This window comes from Thermothelomyces heterothallicus (assembly GCF_042370625.1).
Source record: "Thermothelomyces heterothallicus CBS 202.75 unplaced genomic scaffold P884_scaffold_9, whole genome shotgun sequence".
In the NCBI taxonomy this organism is placed as follows: Eukaryota; Fungi; Ascomycota; class Sordariomycetes; order Sordariales; family Chaetomiaceae; genus Thermothelomyces; species Thermothelomyces heterothallicus.
This window is the reverse complement of record NW_027192570.1, coordinates 687,132-700,248: the sequence shown is the minus strand read 5'-3', so window position 1 is coordinate 700,248 and position 13,117 is coordinate 687,132. Positions and strand designations below refer to the sequence as shown.

Genomic DNA, 13,117 nt, shown 5'->3' with positions numbered 1-13,117 from the left:
GTCCCGTCTCACTCTCTCATTCTTCGCTTCTTGGAGGGGGTTACATACACCGCATGAGCGCATATTCGGTTTCAATCATGGTATAGAACGAGGGCCTGGAATCCCATGGGCGGCCTAAGTCTTCCATCCTGTACTGTGGAAATTTATCGCCTATTCTTGTCAGCGCAGGACACTCATTGCATAGTTTAAAGCCTTGCCTCCTCACCTGACACAACCAGAAAGATGTGAACATTTTTCGTAGGAATTCTTCTCCCGCCGCGGCGCAGATTGCTCGAGGAAAGGACTCTTTTGAGAAAGAACGAAAAAGGAGGGGATCGATTAAGTTCTTTTGCTCTGGAACCAATAATAATGCGACAGCACTGCTCCTTAGTCCTATTCGCCAGCCTCCTGTGCATTGAAACCCTCTCCAAATGCGACCTGTCTGAGTGTCAAAGCCCCAGACTCTGTTCGATCTCCTCGCAAATGGTATCGACCGATGCCATGGCGCCTGCATAGAGAGGGTTAGCTTAATGAGTCCTTTTGTCACCCGCCGCCGTGTGGTAGAAAGATTGATTTGGGCGGTCGACGGATCGGGAAAAGTGGGCATCTGTCATCTGCGAGCGGCCTGTGACATGAAGTTTTTGTTTACTGACCGTCTGGGGCGAAATGGGTTAGTTAGCAAATCGACGTGGAGGTGTTCCCACACAAGGGGGAGGAGTTTGGGGTTTGGGGGAGGGGGCCGGGGGGGAGGTTCGAAGGGCAAGGCGTACCTCCAGTGTCGCCGCATGCAAGTGTTCTGTAGGAAGCACCAAGGTTAGCCAGTCAGGAGGGATCCTTTGGACTACGTAAACACCGCGGCGGCAGCGGACGTACTTGCTGATGGGCTGTTTTTTTCGGAGTTAGCCAGGCGTCTCTGCAGAAAGACGACACGTTAAAAGGGGATGCTCACCGTGATAACCTTGAACCACCCAATATTAGAGAGCGAGTCACCAACGCCGGATGCCGGTTCCTCCTTGACGCCCCAGTCTTCTTTGAGCACGCGGATCTGCTTCGCAGTTATGGGGTGTCTCCACATAGCCTGGCGTAGGTCTGGTAAGGGCGTTGTGTTCGTTACGAGAAGGGGGGGTGCCAGGGGTGAAACATACCGAGTTCATGGCTGGAGCGACGAGGATGAGCTTCTTTTTCATGTCGATGCTGCTGTCGGTGTCCCACGCGCGGATGACGGAGGTGAGCAGATTGTCGGACATGCCGTTGACCACCTGTAGGACGGGAGTTTGTTAGCACCGCGACGAGGTTTGTCGACCGTCATCACTTCGCCGAGCGTAGTGTGTGGTGGAATGTGGACCTTGGCCAGCGTGTTCGCACTGAGTGCTGTTGACGGTTAGCTAGCTGTCTGTTTCTCAGCACGCCTGAGAGTTCTTGAGACGACATACGTGCCACCACGAGCAGATCGGCCCCTATTCATTACATGCCATCGTCAGCAATCAAGCGGTGTTCCATCCTCCCGTTCGGGGTTCACCACGTACATCTGCGCAATCTTCGTCCGGGAGTCACATCGGTCAGCCTCTCATCCCCAACTCGAAAAGACCCAACTAAGAGAGGAGCAGGCGACAGACTCGATATGCAAGATACTGGCGCCCCGCCGCCACGACTGAGGACCCCACTCGTCATGATCTCGATAAACCGCTTCGACATTGGGCAGCTCCAGCAGCGAGGCGACGGTGGGTTGTTCGGAGCTCTGGCCGGCAAGGAAGTGCGTGGCTGATTCGGTCAGGACGATGCGGATCGAGAGAACGCCCTCGTACTTGGCCAGGGCCTTGATGATGACGGGAACTGTTTTGGCAGGTAGGTTAGGATGCCGGACGGTCCTTACAACGAGGTATTTGTCAGAAACTCGCGCTTGATAGTGGCCACGGAGCCCGACGCCCTGGATTCAGATGTCAGGAGAGCTTTTCAAAACGAAGCATCGACAGTATCCGTGAGTTGGAGCATACGCTAGGAGAAGGTGTTTTTTCCCATCGTTACGAGTTGCGGCTAAAGACTCAATCGGGCTCAACTGGCTAGGCCCGGGGTGAGAGTCGTTCTTGTTACTGGTGGACTGTGACATGGCGGAATGACCCCCAGAGCTACTCCGACACAAGAAAACAAAAAAAAAAGGAAAGAAAAAAAAAAAAAAACAAGCTCAGAAAACCACACTAGACTGTACTTTCAGGCAATTCTTTGCTGAGCGAGTTTTGAGTACTTCCAAGTCACGCTCCCATTTCGGTCTTTGTAATCGAATGGCGATTGCAAAATGGATTGAGAATGACAGGAAACCCACTCGCCAAGAAGGCGATGACTCCGAGATGCTTAACTATGATGGATACTCTTGCTTCTTGATCTGCTTGAACTATTGCAGCTCTGCGATTTGACTACTAATCCGAACAAGAGCACGTCCCCAGTGATTAGTGATGTGGAAATCTACAAGAAACAGAAACCAACAACAATTTCCGCCCCCGATGTATTTTAGGTTCTTGTTTGCTGCCTGGCCTGACCAAGTTGCTGTGGGCAAGAGCCATCCCAAGCCTTTGCACTAGTTACGAGCGAGTGACGTGGGTTGCTTGCCCCTCTCATCCTCTCGTTTACACAGAGTTGTTCCCCGCAAGGGCCATTCAGATCCAACTACGTCATAACCCTAACCCCTATGCTGCATTGAGAGATCATCAAGTTTTGTCTTGGGATGCATTGAGTGATGAGCAACTGATTGTCACAAGGCGCAGTTTTTCATAGAAAATAGCATCGGCGATTCTGGCATTTGAGCCTCTTTCCTAGCCGAGAGGTGATTTCTCTGCTGCCGGAGATGCCAGAGCGCAAGCGGGAAAGCAGCACCTGGACCCTGTCGTCACTTATCCAGTGCAGGAACCAATGAAACGCGTCTCCAACAGCTCTAGCTCGCGCGCGTGTCAGGAACTCGGCGCATAGAATAAATGTGTACTCGGTAACTTGCAGGCACGGCAGCCTTCACCCCACAAATTAGGGCCAACTCCATTCCTCCTTAACCCTCGTCATACACTTTATCAATTGCGGTATTGGAAAAGCAGAGATTAAGGGCTCGAGCCCGGAACCAAATACACGATTAACATCCTAAGTCATTAGCAAGATGGCAACGCCAACTCCCGGCACCGGCACCTCGACACCGCTCGTGCTCGACCCAGAAGAGACGACCAAGAGCCTAAACGTTTCTCTTGCCGATCTCTCGGCCAAGGGGACCGCCCTCTACGCGCAAAAGCAGTATGAGGAGGCCGCCGAGGTGTATGCGCAGGCCGCAGAGATGCAGGCTGAGATGAACGGCGAGATGAACCCCGAAAACGCCGAGATCCTGTTCCTCTACGGCCGCGCATTGTTCAAGGTCGGCCAGAGCAAGAGCGATGTCCTTGGTGGTAAGGCCCCCGAGGCCAAGAAACAGGCCAAGCCGAAGCCTGCCAAGGCAACCACCTCGAAGAACGAAAGCGCTCCCGCAACGGCAGAGAAGCAGAACGGTGCCACCGAGGTTGCCGGCTCGTCAGCCACTGCGATTGCCGAAGCAGAGCACAAGTTGAACGAGACGGCTGGAGAGGCGGCAGCGAAGGCGGCGGTAAAGCAGGGAACCGAAGGCTCAAAGCCCGAGAAGAAGGGTCTGTTCCAGTTCGAGGGAGACGAGAACTTCACCGATTCTGAAGAAGAAGAGGAGAACGAGGAAGGTGAAGGTGAAGAAGAAGAAGAAGAGGAGGAGGACGACTTGGCTGTGGCCTTTGAGGTCCTCGACCTCGCGCGCGTCCTCTTCAACAAGCGACTCGAGGCTGCGCAAGCAGAAGACGAGGCGCGACAGGGCAAAGGCAAAGAGGTGGCCGAAGGCAGCGGCGACTCCGCCGTGGTCAGACACATCAAGGTGCGCCTGGCCGACACGCACGATCTCCTCGCCGAAATCTCGCTCGAGAACGAGAGGTATGTCACCGCAGGGTCGTGAAGGACCACCACGCTACCTGGTGCTTCCCGAGCTTGCAGAACTGACATGCCCTCTTAACCGGACTAAATAAAGGTATTCCAACGCTATCACCGATTCTCGCGCCTCCCTCAAGTACAAAGAAGAGCTCTACCCCTTCGAGTCCGAAATTGTAGCCGAAGCCTACTTCAAGCTCTCCCTCGCCCTCGAGTTCGCCTCCGTCACCAAGTCCTCGGACGACGACGACGGCAAGGAAGCCGGCAGCGGCGGAGGCGACCATGTCGACCAAGCCCTTCGCGACGAAGCCGCCTCGGCTCTCGAAGCCGCCATCAACAGCACCAAGCTCAAGCTGCAGAACAAGGAGGTCGAGCTTGCCACCCTGCACAATCCGGAGGACAATGAGGCCACCCGTCGCCAGATCGCCGACGTCAAGGAGGTGTTGGCCGATATGGAGCAGCGCCTGCTGGACCTGCGCAAGCCGCCCGTGGACCTCAACGCCGCCCTGGGGATCCCCTCAGGCCCCAAGACCGAGGTGTCGGAGGAAGTCAAGCAGAAGGCGACGGACCTGACCGGGCTGGTGCGTAAGAAGAGGAAGGCCGAGGGAGAGGCGAAGTTCGAGGAGGAGGCGGCGGCGGCCAAGAAGGTGCGGGAGGACGGCGCGGGCTCGAGTTAGAGGCTCAATGAGCAAGAGGTGATGGATCCGACGGCGTTGGTGGGGTGGAGGAAGGAAACTAAGGTCAGAACGAAGCTTGAGGGGGGTAAAGGCCAAGACCGCGCGGGAGGATGATAGATCGAACTAGAAGAGGTCTGCAACTCCTGCGCTGGCCATGGGGTGAGCTCAGGTGAGCTCAGTATTGTGTAAGCTTTCATAAGGGGGGCATTCGGCTTGGTTTCCGGGTGCGGAGAGAAGAAAAGGCTCGGCTTGGGTGGTTAGTGTATGCGGCATGTTGTATGAATATCCACTGTGTGTTTTTTTTTCCCGCTCCCGTCTTTCCCTTTTCTTTATGCTTTGTTTCCCTGTTCGGGGGTGGCGTTGCTCGGATGTATGTACTTCGAATGACTGTTTCAACTGGCCAAAAGATAAACCAAAAAAAAAAAAAAAAGGGGGGGGGGGGCATACTCTTGGGTCGAAGGACACAGAACAAAAAGACACACTTCGTCAGAGCTACCGGACTTTGAGTTCTGTTTTTGGCATTATATTATTGGTATCCTATCCGCATGCTATGCTTTCATGCTCATCCCGGCAACGAAGCTGCGAACCGCATCAATCGGAGGAGCAGCATTACAAATTTTCTAGGTATATACATCATCATCTCGTCTGGCCACGCACAAATCAAAGAGCAAACGCCCCCATGTCAAAGCTGGAAATTCGTGTTCGGGGCCCGGTTGCTAGTCTCGGGACCCCTTAGATGCGCCGAAGAGCCCTTGAACAGGCTTTGCCAGATATAGGCCTCGCTCAGTAGGAGCTCAATGTCCTTTTCGGTCCAGTCGCGCGTCGGCAGCGACTGCAGGAACATCATGATCTCCTGGAAGTCCATCTTGACCAGCTTGTCGGACCATTTCACCAGGAAGGCGGCGCACACGTAGAGATGGAACTCGGAGAAACCTTGCTCTTCGGCCTGTGGGAGAAAAAAAAAGAAGAGGGAAGGTTAGCATCTTTGAAGGGGGAGGGTAAAGAAACGAAGGCTTGGTGAGCCCCAGGGAGAAGAGGGAGGGGGGAGGGGGTGGGCGGGAAGAAGGCTCACCATATATGTGTCCCACATTCGAATCGTATTCTTGACGCTGATTTCCCTCATCAGCAGACAGTTCATCCAGCGGAAGCTGAACTGAATGAACTCGACGTTCTGCGCCTCCAGGTGTTTCGCCAGGCCGGCGTCGATCCGCGCGGTCAGGTCCCGCAGGGCAGACACCTGCCGCTGGATGCCCGGCTGCGCGACGATGTAGTGGTCCTGGATCCCGTCCAACAGCTTGGTCAGGCACCAGAACGAGTCGGCCTCGACCGCGTCCAGCACCGCCCTCGGGAGCTGGCCCGGGTCCATGCCGCTCTCGATGTCTGGGTCCGTGATGTACGTGCCCAGAAAGACTTGCCAGAAGGGGGAGACGAGGTCGTTGATGCCCTGCACGTAGCCGCTCGCCGGGTGCCGGACAGCCCACACGTAGAGGATGCGCTCAAGCGAGCGCTGCGTCGCCTCGTAGCTGTACAGCTCGATGTGCGGGTTGGTGCGCGGCACGTCGATGCTGATCTGGTGCCAGATCGCCTCGTCGAGGCCGCGACCGCCGCGGCCTGACCCGCTGTTGCTGTTCTTGTTGTTGCTGTTACTGCTGCCGCCGGGCCCCGCTCCCTTGTCGAACGCCTGGCGAACACCGTCGAGGTATTCTTTCCGCTTCCGCTCCAGGGTCGCTACCCTTCTCTCACTGCTCGTGGGGAGGTAGCTGAGGAGGAGCTGCCACGTCATAGCGCGCACCTCCTGTGGTATGCCGGACCAGGCCAACGCGCGGAGTTCGGGTAATGGTATCGTTGATGCCTGGAGTAACCGTTTGAACTTGTTGATCCTGGTTATCCGCGAGTTGATGGCGTCCACTTCCTTGGGTGTGGCGTTGGGAGGCGGTGATGGGTAATTGATTAGGTGAAGCGCGTTCGCGGGGTCTCGTAATATCTCTTTATATTGCGGTCGCAGTATCTTGCCCTCGCTTTTCTTAGGCATGGGGTATATCGACGCAGGTCGCTCAACGGCAATGTCGGCGCTGTCCGAGTTTCGTCGGCGGGCCGATTCCCTAACGTCGCCGCCGCCGCCGCCGCCGCCGCCGTCCAGGTCATTCTCGGTTTGCGCCCTGCTCAACTCGGCCTTTTTCTGTGACCTCCGCTTCATGTTGGATAGGCTCGGCAGCCCGAAGTCGTCACCATCGTCTGACTCGTAGTCGTACATATCCTCGGCATCGTCGTCCACGGTCCAGTCATCGTTGGTGTTGGACAGAAAATTCATGTACGTCTTGAATGGCGGCGCGCTGGATTTGGAGCTGGCCTTTCGTGACGGGGAGCTCGCCGACGCACTTCGTTCGTGTCCTTGGGCAGATGGAGGGGTTCTTGGGCGGGAGCCGGAACTGGATAGATTCCTGGTTTCTCATATCAGCTATTTGTCAGCTATTTGTTACCTGCCAGGTCCCCTATCGAGACGTACAGAGAATCGAACTTGAGCATATCGGCGTGCGAGTAGGCAGCACCCACTACCAAGTTGGAGTCGCGGCGCGTCTTGCTGGGGGGCGGGGTGTCTCGTGGAGGGGCCCTGAAGAAAGGAGACGGGGCACTGCGGGAGAGAGAGTCAACTTCTGACCATGAAAGGGAGATAAGGGAAAAAAATAGTTGGGACATACTCGGACCTGTCTGCAGCCGATTCAAGATTTAGCATTAGCAAAGGCGCTCAACGTGGCCGATATAAACTGCCCGTACCGACTTGAACCATCTCCTGCTTTTGGGGCGAACCGCCGTCAGTCCAAGCACCATGAAACAACACGCACTGGTTGGCGTCCTTACCCGAGGAGCAGCCTTCTTGCTGCTGCCGGAAGAGGAAAACATTATGGGCCGCTTGCGATACTGTCGAGCAATGGCATGGCTGATTTCGTCGCCTCGTCGTCTCGATCTCAACGGGTCTGGCTGCTTTGCCTGTTCTATCCTGATCCCCTTTGTCTCAGGGCCGGGACAGCTGCTTGCCAGCTTTGGGCAGCCGACCCGCCACTGATACCAGCGCTGTCGCCCGCTGCCGAGCAGAGGTTGCCCCACTTCCCTGCACTGGCAAAACGGGCCCACTTCAGGACAGGCAGGCCCTGCGCCTCACCCTCCCCGTTGCACCCTTCGGCAAGCCCAGCCGCGACCGACATCGTGCTCCCAAGCAAGCCATCAACAGAGACATTACTCGTCGTTACAGCTGCATCACCGATCATCGGGCTGGTAGATTACGCCATAGCCGTATCTCTTTTCTGCGTTCTCTACTTTCTCTCTTGTCCTCCACTTGGTTTCTGTTTCACCGAGGTTCACGGGTCGGATCAGCTCAGCACAGGCGCGTTCGACGAGCCCTTCTCCGAGCGCGTCCCATAAAGAAAACGGCACCATGACAGAACCCGAAAGCTTTGATGACGAGCTATTTGCTGACCTGTACGTTTTCTCGCCTGTTTCCAGTCTAAGGAATGGACGTTGACCGTGGCCTGGACAGTTATAACGATGATGAACCCAGTAGCAAGCCGCCGCGCGGTTCTGAGACTGACCAGAACACGGCAGCGCAGCCTGCGTCCGAAAGCAAGAATGACCATGCCGAGGCTGCGGGACAAGAACAAAGTCACAATGGAGATGCCAAAGATGAAGAAGAGGAAGAGGATGACGAGGACGACATTGACTTCAACCTGGGGAATGGGCCCTCCACTACACTGACACACCACGATAACAATAACCACAATGAGCACCGTGACCAGAAAGATGACCACGGTGTGAAGCCAACACACAGCGGCCCCCCGGCACCAGTAAGCCATTCAAAGGGGCCCAATGCTAAGGAAGACGGGTAAGTGCTTTCTATTTTCTGTGTTGCACGGATGTGACGCATGTATACGGCAACCAGCGGCTATCTGGCCTCTTCACTCGGCTGGCTCCGTCGAACCGTCGACGTTTCAGAGAGAAAGAGCTTGTTGGAGAGCACATTGGACATCTTCGTGCGGGAAGCCTTGAAGATACCGGCAAAAGAGCAAGGAGTGAGTCTCGGCATGGACCGTGAGGAATGGTCGTTGGCAGATGGCATCTGGACCTGTCTCCAATGGTTCTGAGTCGCCTTCGGTTCCAAGTTGGGAGAACGAGGGACCAGTGCGAGAGCCATGCTCGCAGCACGCGCCCGAGACTTTGTTTGGGGGGAGAAAAAAAAAAAAAAAAGAGGGGGAACGGGAATCTTTCCTGAGCACAACCTTCGCCCGATGAAACCGCGCCGACACGAGAACTCGGGATTTTGCGCGCCTGTCTTACTAGCCATCGCAGATAATCTTAGACAGCCGGGAGACGGCAGGCGGGGGTGAACCCCAAGCACCTGCTGGCCCCGGCATCTAGTTCAAGATTTGGCAGCGATTAGCGCAGCACCCAAGGAGACCAGCTAGCTTGACGATAGGCAAGAGCACGAGACAGGAAGAAAAAAAATCAGTTCGGCAAAGAAGCAGACATCACTTGGCACTCTGCGCTGCATCCTTCTTCACACTCGTGGGAATTGCTGTAGCGTGCTCCACGTACGGCACTGCAACGCCTCGCTTCACGCAAGGTCGCTTCCGGATCGCCGTCATGCCCGATCAGGATCATTTCTGGGTTCCTGGGCATGTCGAGTTGGAATCTTCGCCATGGCCTGATCTTAAACCCCATCGACTCGAGCGACCCCCGACGGCTCATCCAACAATCTAGGCCCGTCACGGTCATCCCCTTGCACATCGATTTCCCGCGACTTCTGGGTCGACGGTTGGATCAACGCGGTAATTGGGGCCAAGCCACGAAGACGTGAAGAGTGCTCGACCATACGCCCAAACACATGTCCGGGGGGGAATGGAAGCTCCACGATAACTACATCGACGAGACCCAGCGGCCCCGCTCGCGCATGCGTACACACAAGCGCATACTCTCTCTTTCTTTCTTAAGTCCGTCGATGCAGAATTACGCTCAGCAACTTGAAGCGACTGGATAGGTGTCAACTTTTTGGTCCAGGTGTTGAGGAGGAGGAGGAAGTGCTCGGCCATTCTCCCGACTGCTCTCTAGCCCTCTTTGCCGCTCCCGGTTGTCAATTCCCTGTTGACAAGACTAGCACAATATGCCGATTGGCGATCCACTAGTGATAGAAAGATGGTGCTAACGGAGTTCGTGAATACAGGAAGATGTTCATCGGCGGGCTGAACTGGGAGACCACCGACCGTAAGTCGACCTATCAACACCAACACCTCCTTGGTTTCCAATGCTAACCTTACTCAAGAATCCCTGAGGGATTACTTCTCACAGTTTGGCGAAGTGGTGGAATGCACGGTCATGAGGGATGGCGCAACCGGCCGATCCCGCGGTTTCGGCTTCCTCACCTTCAAAGACCCTAAGACGGTCAATATCGTCATGGTCAAGGAGCACTACCTGGACGGCAAAATTGTACGGATTCTTCCCTCCCCCCCCCTTTTTTTTTTTTACTCTGTATGCATAGGCGAGCCCGGGGTAACTAACCACTCACCACCCACTCATAGATTGATCCCAAGCGCGCCATCCCCCGCGACGAGCAAGAGAAGACGTCCAAAATCTTCGTGGGCGGTGTCAGTCAAGAGACGACCGACCACGAGTTTCGCGAGTACTTTGCTCAGTTCGGGCGCGTCGTCGACGCCACCCTCATGATGGACAAGGACACGGGCCGCCCGCGCGGCTTTGGCTTCGTCACCTTCGAGAGCGAGGCCGGCGTCGAGGCCTGTCTCGCGGCCAACCTGGAGATCCATGGCAAGCCGATCGAGGTCAAGAAGGCCCAGCCGCGCGGCAACCTCCGCGACGACGACGACGCTGCTCGCCGCGGCGGTGCCGGGGCCAAGTTTGGTCGGAAGGGCCAGGGCGGCGGCATGGGCGGCGTGGGCGGCATGGACGATGGCCAGGGCGGAGCCATGGGGATGGGCGCGGGCATGAGTGGCGGCATGTCGGGCCAGCTCATGGCGCAGTATCTGCAGCGCATGCAGCAGGCCATGGCCATGTTCCAGCAGCAGATGATGATGAACCGCAACATGAACCCGGCCATGCAGCAGATGCTGTACATGCAGCAGATGCAGCAGATGCAGGCCATGATGGCGGCACAACAGCAGGGCCGCGGCGGCCCGGGCATGCCGCCGGGCATGCCCATGATGAACCCGGCGTTGATGCAACAGCAGATGGCGCAGATGCAACACATGATGAACCAGCAGGGCGGCGGTGGCGGTCCGGGTGGCGGCGACGGCAGTGGCCCTCATCAGGGGATGAACTCCGGTGGGATAAATCCCGGTGCTGGGGAACAAGGGCCAGGCGGAGCTGGAGGCGGCGGCGGCGGCGGCGGCGGCGGAGGTGGAGGTGGAGGTGCGGGTGGCCAGAACCGCCCGGGGTACAATTCCTTTGAGCAGCAGCAGTTCGAGCAGCAGCAGCAGGGGCCGGGCCAAGGTCAGGGCCGTCGCGGCGGTCGCGGAATGGGTGACATGCACCACCAGCAAGCCTACAACCAGGGCGGCTACATGGGAGGAGGCGGTCCCGGGGGCCCGACCAGCTGGGAGGGCATGTACGACGACGTCCCGCAGCCCATCATGACCCAGGGCGGCGGCAACTTTGGCGGCGGCGGCCCCGGAGGCGGCCGCGGCGGGTTCCACAAGGGCGGTCGCGGCGGACACCAGCAGATCCCGCAGGGTCCCGTAGACCCTGCCAACGCACCGCCCGCAAACGCTCCGACCGGGCCCAAGAATGCGGGCAGGCCGGGTGCAAACTATCGTGGCGGCGGACGTGGTGGCAACCGAGGGTTCCATCCCTACGCGAGAAGCTAAGGGGGGTCGCTGCCAAGGGAGGAGGGAGGGGAGGGTATTGCCTCAGCGACAGATCCTTTTCATTCCTCTCTCATTTGGGAGGGTTTCCTCGAGTCTCGACCCTGGCTTGGCTGATATGTTCAGTAGCTGGTGCCTACTTGTGGGTTGTGATCGGGTTGGGGGAATCTCGAGGGTGTGCTGCTGCCTCGCGCAGAGGAAGCGGAATGGATGGCCTAGCAAGATGATGTAGGCAGAGATGATATTGGGAAGACTTGGAGATTGACGGGGAGGAGCAACAAGGCGTCTCCCTTCCGGTGGCCTTCCTGTACGATATATAGGTGGCTTTATTGATAATCCGACGCAATTCTTTTCTCGTCACGGTTGTTATGACGGTTTAGTGTCCATTTGCACTTGGGGAACTAGGCGGCGGGCCCATCCTCCCCCTTTTCCCTCTTCCCCCCCCCCCCCCCCCCGGGGGTTTTTCAGAAATCTCCAGAAGACTGATTGGATTGTTCGCATCAACATATAGGCTCGTTTTCATACATATAACCTCGTGAATCCTTCCTCTGGCGGCTGGAGCCAGTTTCTCTCATCGTACCGGAATCCCTCGGCACCTTCGATGATGTGGAAGGTATAAATCATCCTCCCCTTCTGGCTCAGGTTCCGCTCGCTCTTGTGCAGCAGATTGCCGTGGATCAGCACCAGCGAGCCGGCCTTGACCTCGCCGGGCACATAGTCGCCGTCGCCCCGCGGCCGGCCGGCCCCGAGTTCCTCGCCGTAGCCTTCGCCGCGGGGGAACGCGGCGCCTTCTCGGTTGGCCACCATCTCGGTGCCGCCGCCCGCCTTCCGCACCAGCCGCTTCTCGACCGGGGCCCAGCGGTGGGAGCCGGGCAGGAAGCTCAGGCAGCCGTTCTCGACCGTGGCGTCCTCGAGGGCGTACCAGAAGCCGACGGCGCTGGGGGGGTCGGTGTAGAGGAAGGTCGAGTCCTGGTGCGGGGGCACGGCGCCGCCGATCTCGGGGTTCTTGCAGATGACCATGCTCTGGAGCACGCGCGGGTCGGCGAAGCCGAGGTCGCGGGCGACGGCGGCCGGGCGGGCGCGCAGGCCCGGCACGAAGCCGCGCGGGTCCGAGGGCGAGGCCGACAGGAGGGCGGCGAAGGGCGGCGAGAGCGCGTGCAGGTAGTGGCCGATCTTGTTGACGGCGCGGTGCTTGGGCCGGACCAGGCGCCCCTCGGCGTCGAACGCGTCCTCCTCGAGGAAGAAGCGGATCTTGTCTCCCGAGCCGAGGAAGTAGTCGTCCCCGACGTGGTCGGTCCCGTCCTCGCCGCCCGTGCGGAAGCGCGTGAGCGGGTGGGTGGACAGGTCGAGGCTGTCGAGGAGCCGGTTGGCCTCGGCGAGGAGGGCGCTGACCGTGGACGGCGGGAGGGCGTCCGGGATGATGAGGTAGCCGTCGCGGTGGAAGTCGGCCAGTTGCGAGGGGGTGAGGCCCTCGGGTGAGGCCGTGGAGGGGGGGGAGGAGGTCATGGTGGGCGATGAGAGAGTTGATAATAGGAAAATGAGTGCGGTCGGCTTATGGATGTTTTACAAATTATTGACTCTGCCGCTGCCGCTGTTTTTGTTGTTGCTGTTGTTGCTGTTGTTGCTGTTGTTGCTGTTGTT

At 57.7% G+C, this 13,117-nt stretch overlaps 7 protein-coding genes across 7 annotated transcripts in view; 4 read left to right on the top strand and 3 right to left on the bottom strand.

Annotated features, from left to right (window-relative positions):
• Positions 1-236: 236 nt before the first annotated feature.
• On the bottom strand, positions 237-2,391 carry P884DRAFT_291703 (flavoprotein). The gene is made up of 11 exons (XM_069444117.1): positions 1,974-2,391; positions 1,878-1,906; positions 1,596-1,812; positions 1,506-1,516; positions 1,413-1,436; positions 1,325-1,350; positions 1,125-1,238; positions 929-1,057; positions 853-863; positions 750-775; positions 237-490 (listed from the first exon to the last, which is right to left on the bottom strand). The coding sequence occupies exons 1-11, from the start codon at positions 2,084-2,086 to the stop codon at positions 429-431; spliced, it is 762 nt and encodes a 253-aa protein (XP_069298214.1). The 5' UTR covers positions 2,087-2,391; the 3' UTR covers positions 237-428.
• Positions 2,392-2,739: 348 nt separating this feature from the next.
• On the top strand, positions 2,740-5,025 carry P884DRAFT_258910 (uncharacterized protein). The gene is made up of 2 exons (XM_069441290.1): positions 2,740-3,942; positions 4,037-5,025. Exons 1-2 carry the CDS (start codon positions 3,119-3,121, stop codon positions 4,611-4,613), a joined length of 1,401 nt encoding a protein of 466 aa, XP_069298213.1. The 5' UTR covers positions 2,740-3,118; the 3' UTR covers positions 4,614-5,025.
• A 270-nt stretch (positions 5,026-5,295) lies between these two features.
• On the bottom strand, positions 5,296-7,139 carry P884DRAFT_277154 (rab-GTPase-TBC domain-containing protein; the record flags this gene model as incomplete). Its single annotated transcript, XM_069443045.1, has 3 exons — positions 5,296-5,559; positions 5,686-7,054; positions 7,120-7,139. The coding sequence occupies 3 exons, from the start codon at positions 7,137-7,139 to the stop codon at positions 5,296-5,298; spliced, it is 1,653 nt and encodes a 550-aa protein (XP_069298212.1).
• A 907-nt stretch (positions 7,140-8,046) lies between these two features.
• On the top strand, positions 8,047-8,494 carry P884DRAFT_198893 (uncharacterized protein; the record flags this gene model as incomplete). Its single annotated transcript, XM_069438190.1, has 2 exons — positions 8,047-8,090; positions 8,149-8,494. 2 exons carry the CDS (start codon positions 8,047-8,049, stop codon positions 8,492-8,494), a joined length of 390 nt encoding a protein of 129 aa, XP_069298211.1.
• A 1,335-nt stretch (positions 8,495-9,829) lies between these two features.
• P884DRAFT_171269 (uncharacterized protein) lies at positions 9,830-10,396 on the top strand (the record flags this gene model as incomplete). Its single annotated transcript, XM_069437308.1, has 3 exons — positions 9,830-9,866; positions 9,925-10,088; positions 10,181-10,396. Coding segments are annotated over 3 exons (417 nt in total), but the record flags the coding sequence as incomplete, so codon positions are not given.
• A 616-nt stretch (positions 10,397-11,012) lies between these two features.
• On the top strand, positions 11,013-11,818 carry P884DRAFT_258906 (uncharacterized protein). Its single transcript, XM_069441289.1, has one exon. The coding sequence runs from the start codon at positions 11,132-11,134 to the stop codon at positions 11,477-11,479; it is 348 nt and encodes a 115-aa protein (XP_069298209.1). The 5' UTR covers positions 11,013-11,131; the 3' UTR covers positions 11,480-11,818.
• A 177-nt stretch (positions 11,819-11,995) lies between these two features.
• P884DRAFT_291698 (uncharacterized protein) overlaps positions 11,996-13,117 on the bottom strand; it is a gene marked incomplete at its 3' end in the record, with an annotated part of 1,215 nt that continues 93 nt past the window's right edge. The window contains exon 2 of the mRNA XM_069444116.1: positions 11,996-13,115. Coding sequence (XP_069298208.1) covers positions 11,996-12,982 — 987 coding nt within the window. The 5' untranslated portion in view covers positions 12,983-13,115. The remainder of the gene's footprint in view (positions 13,116-13,117) is intronic.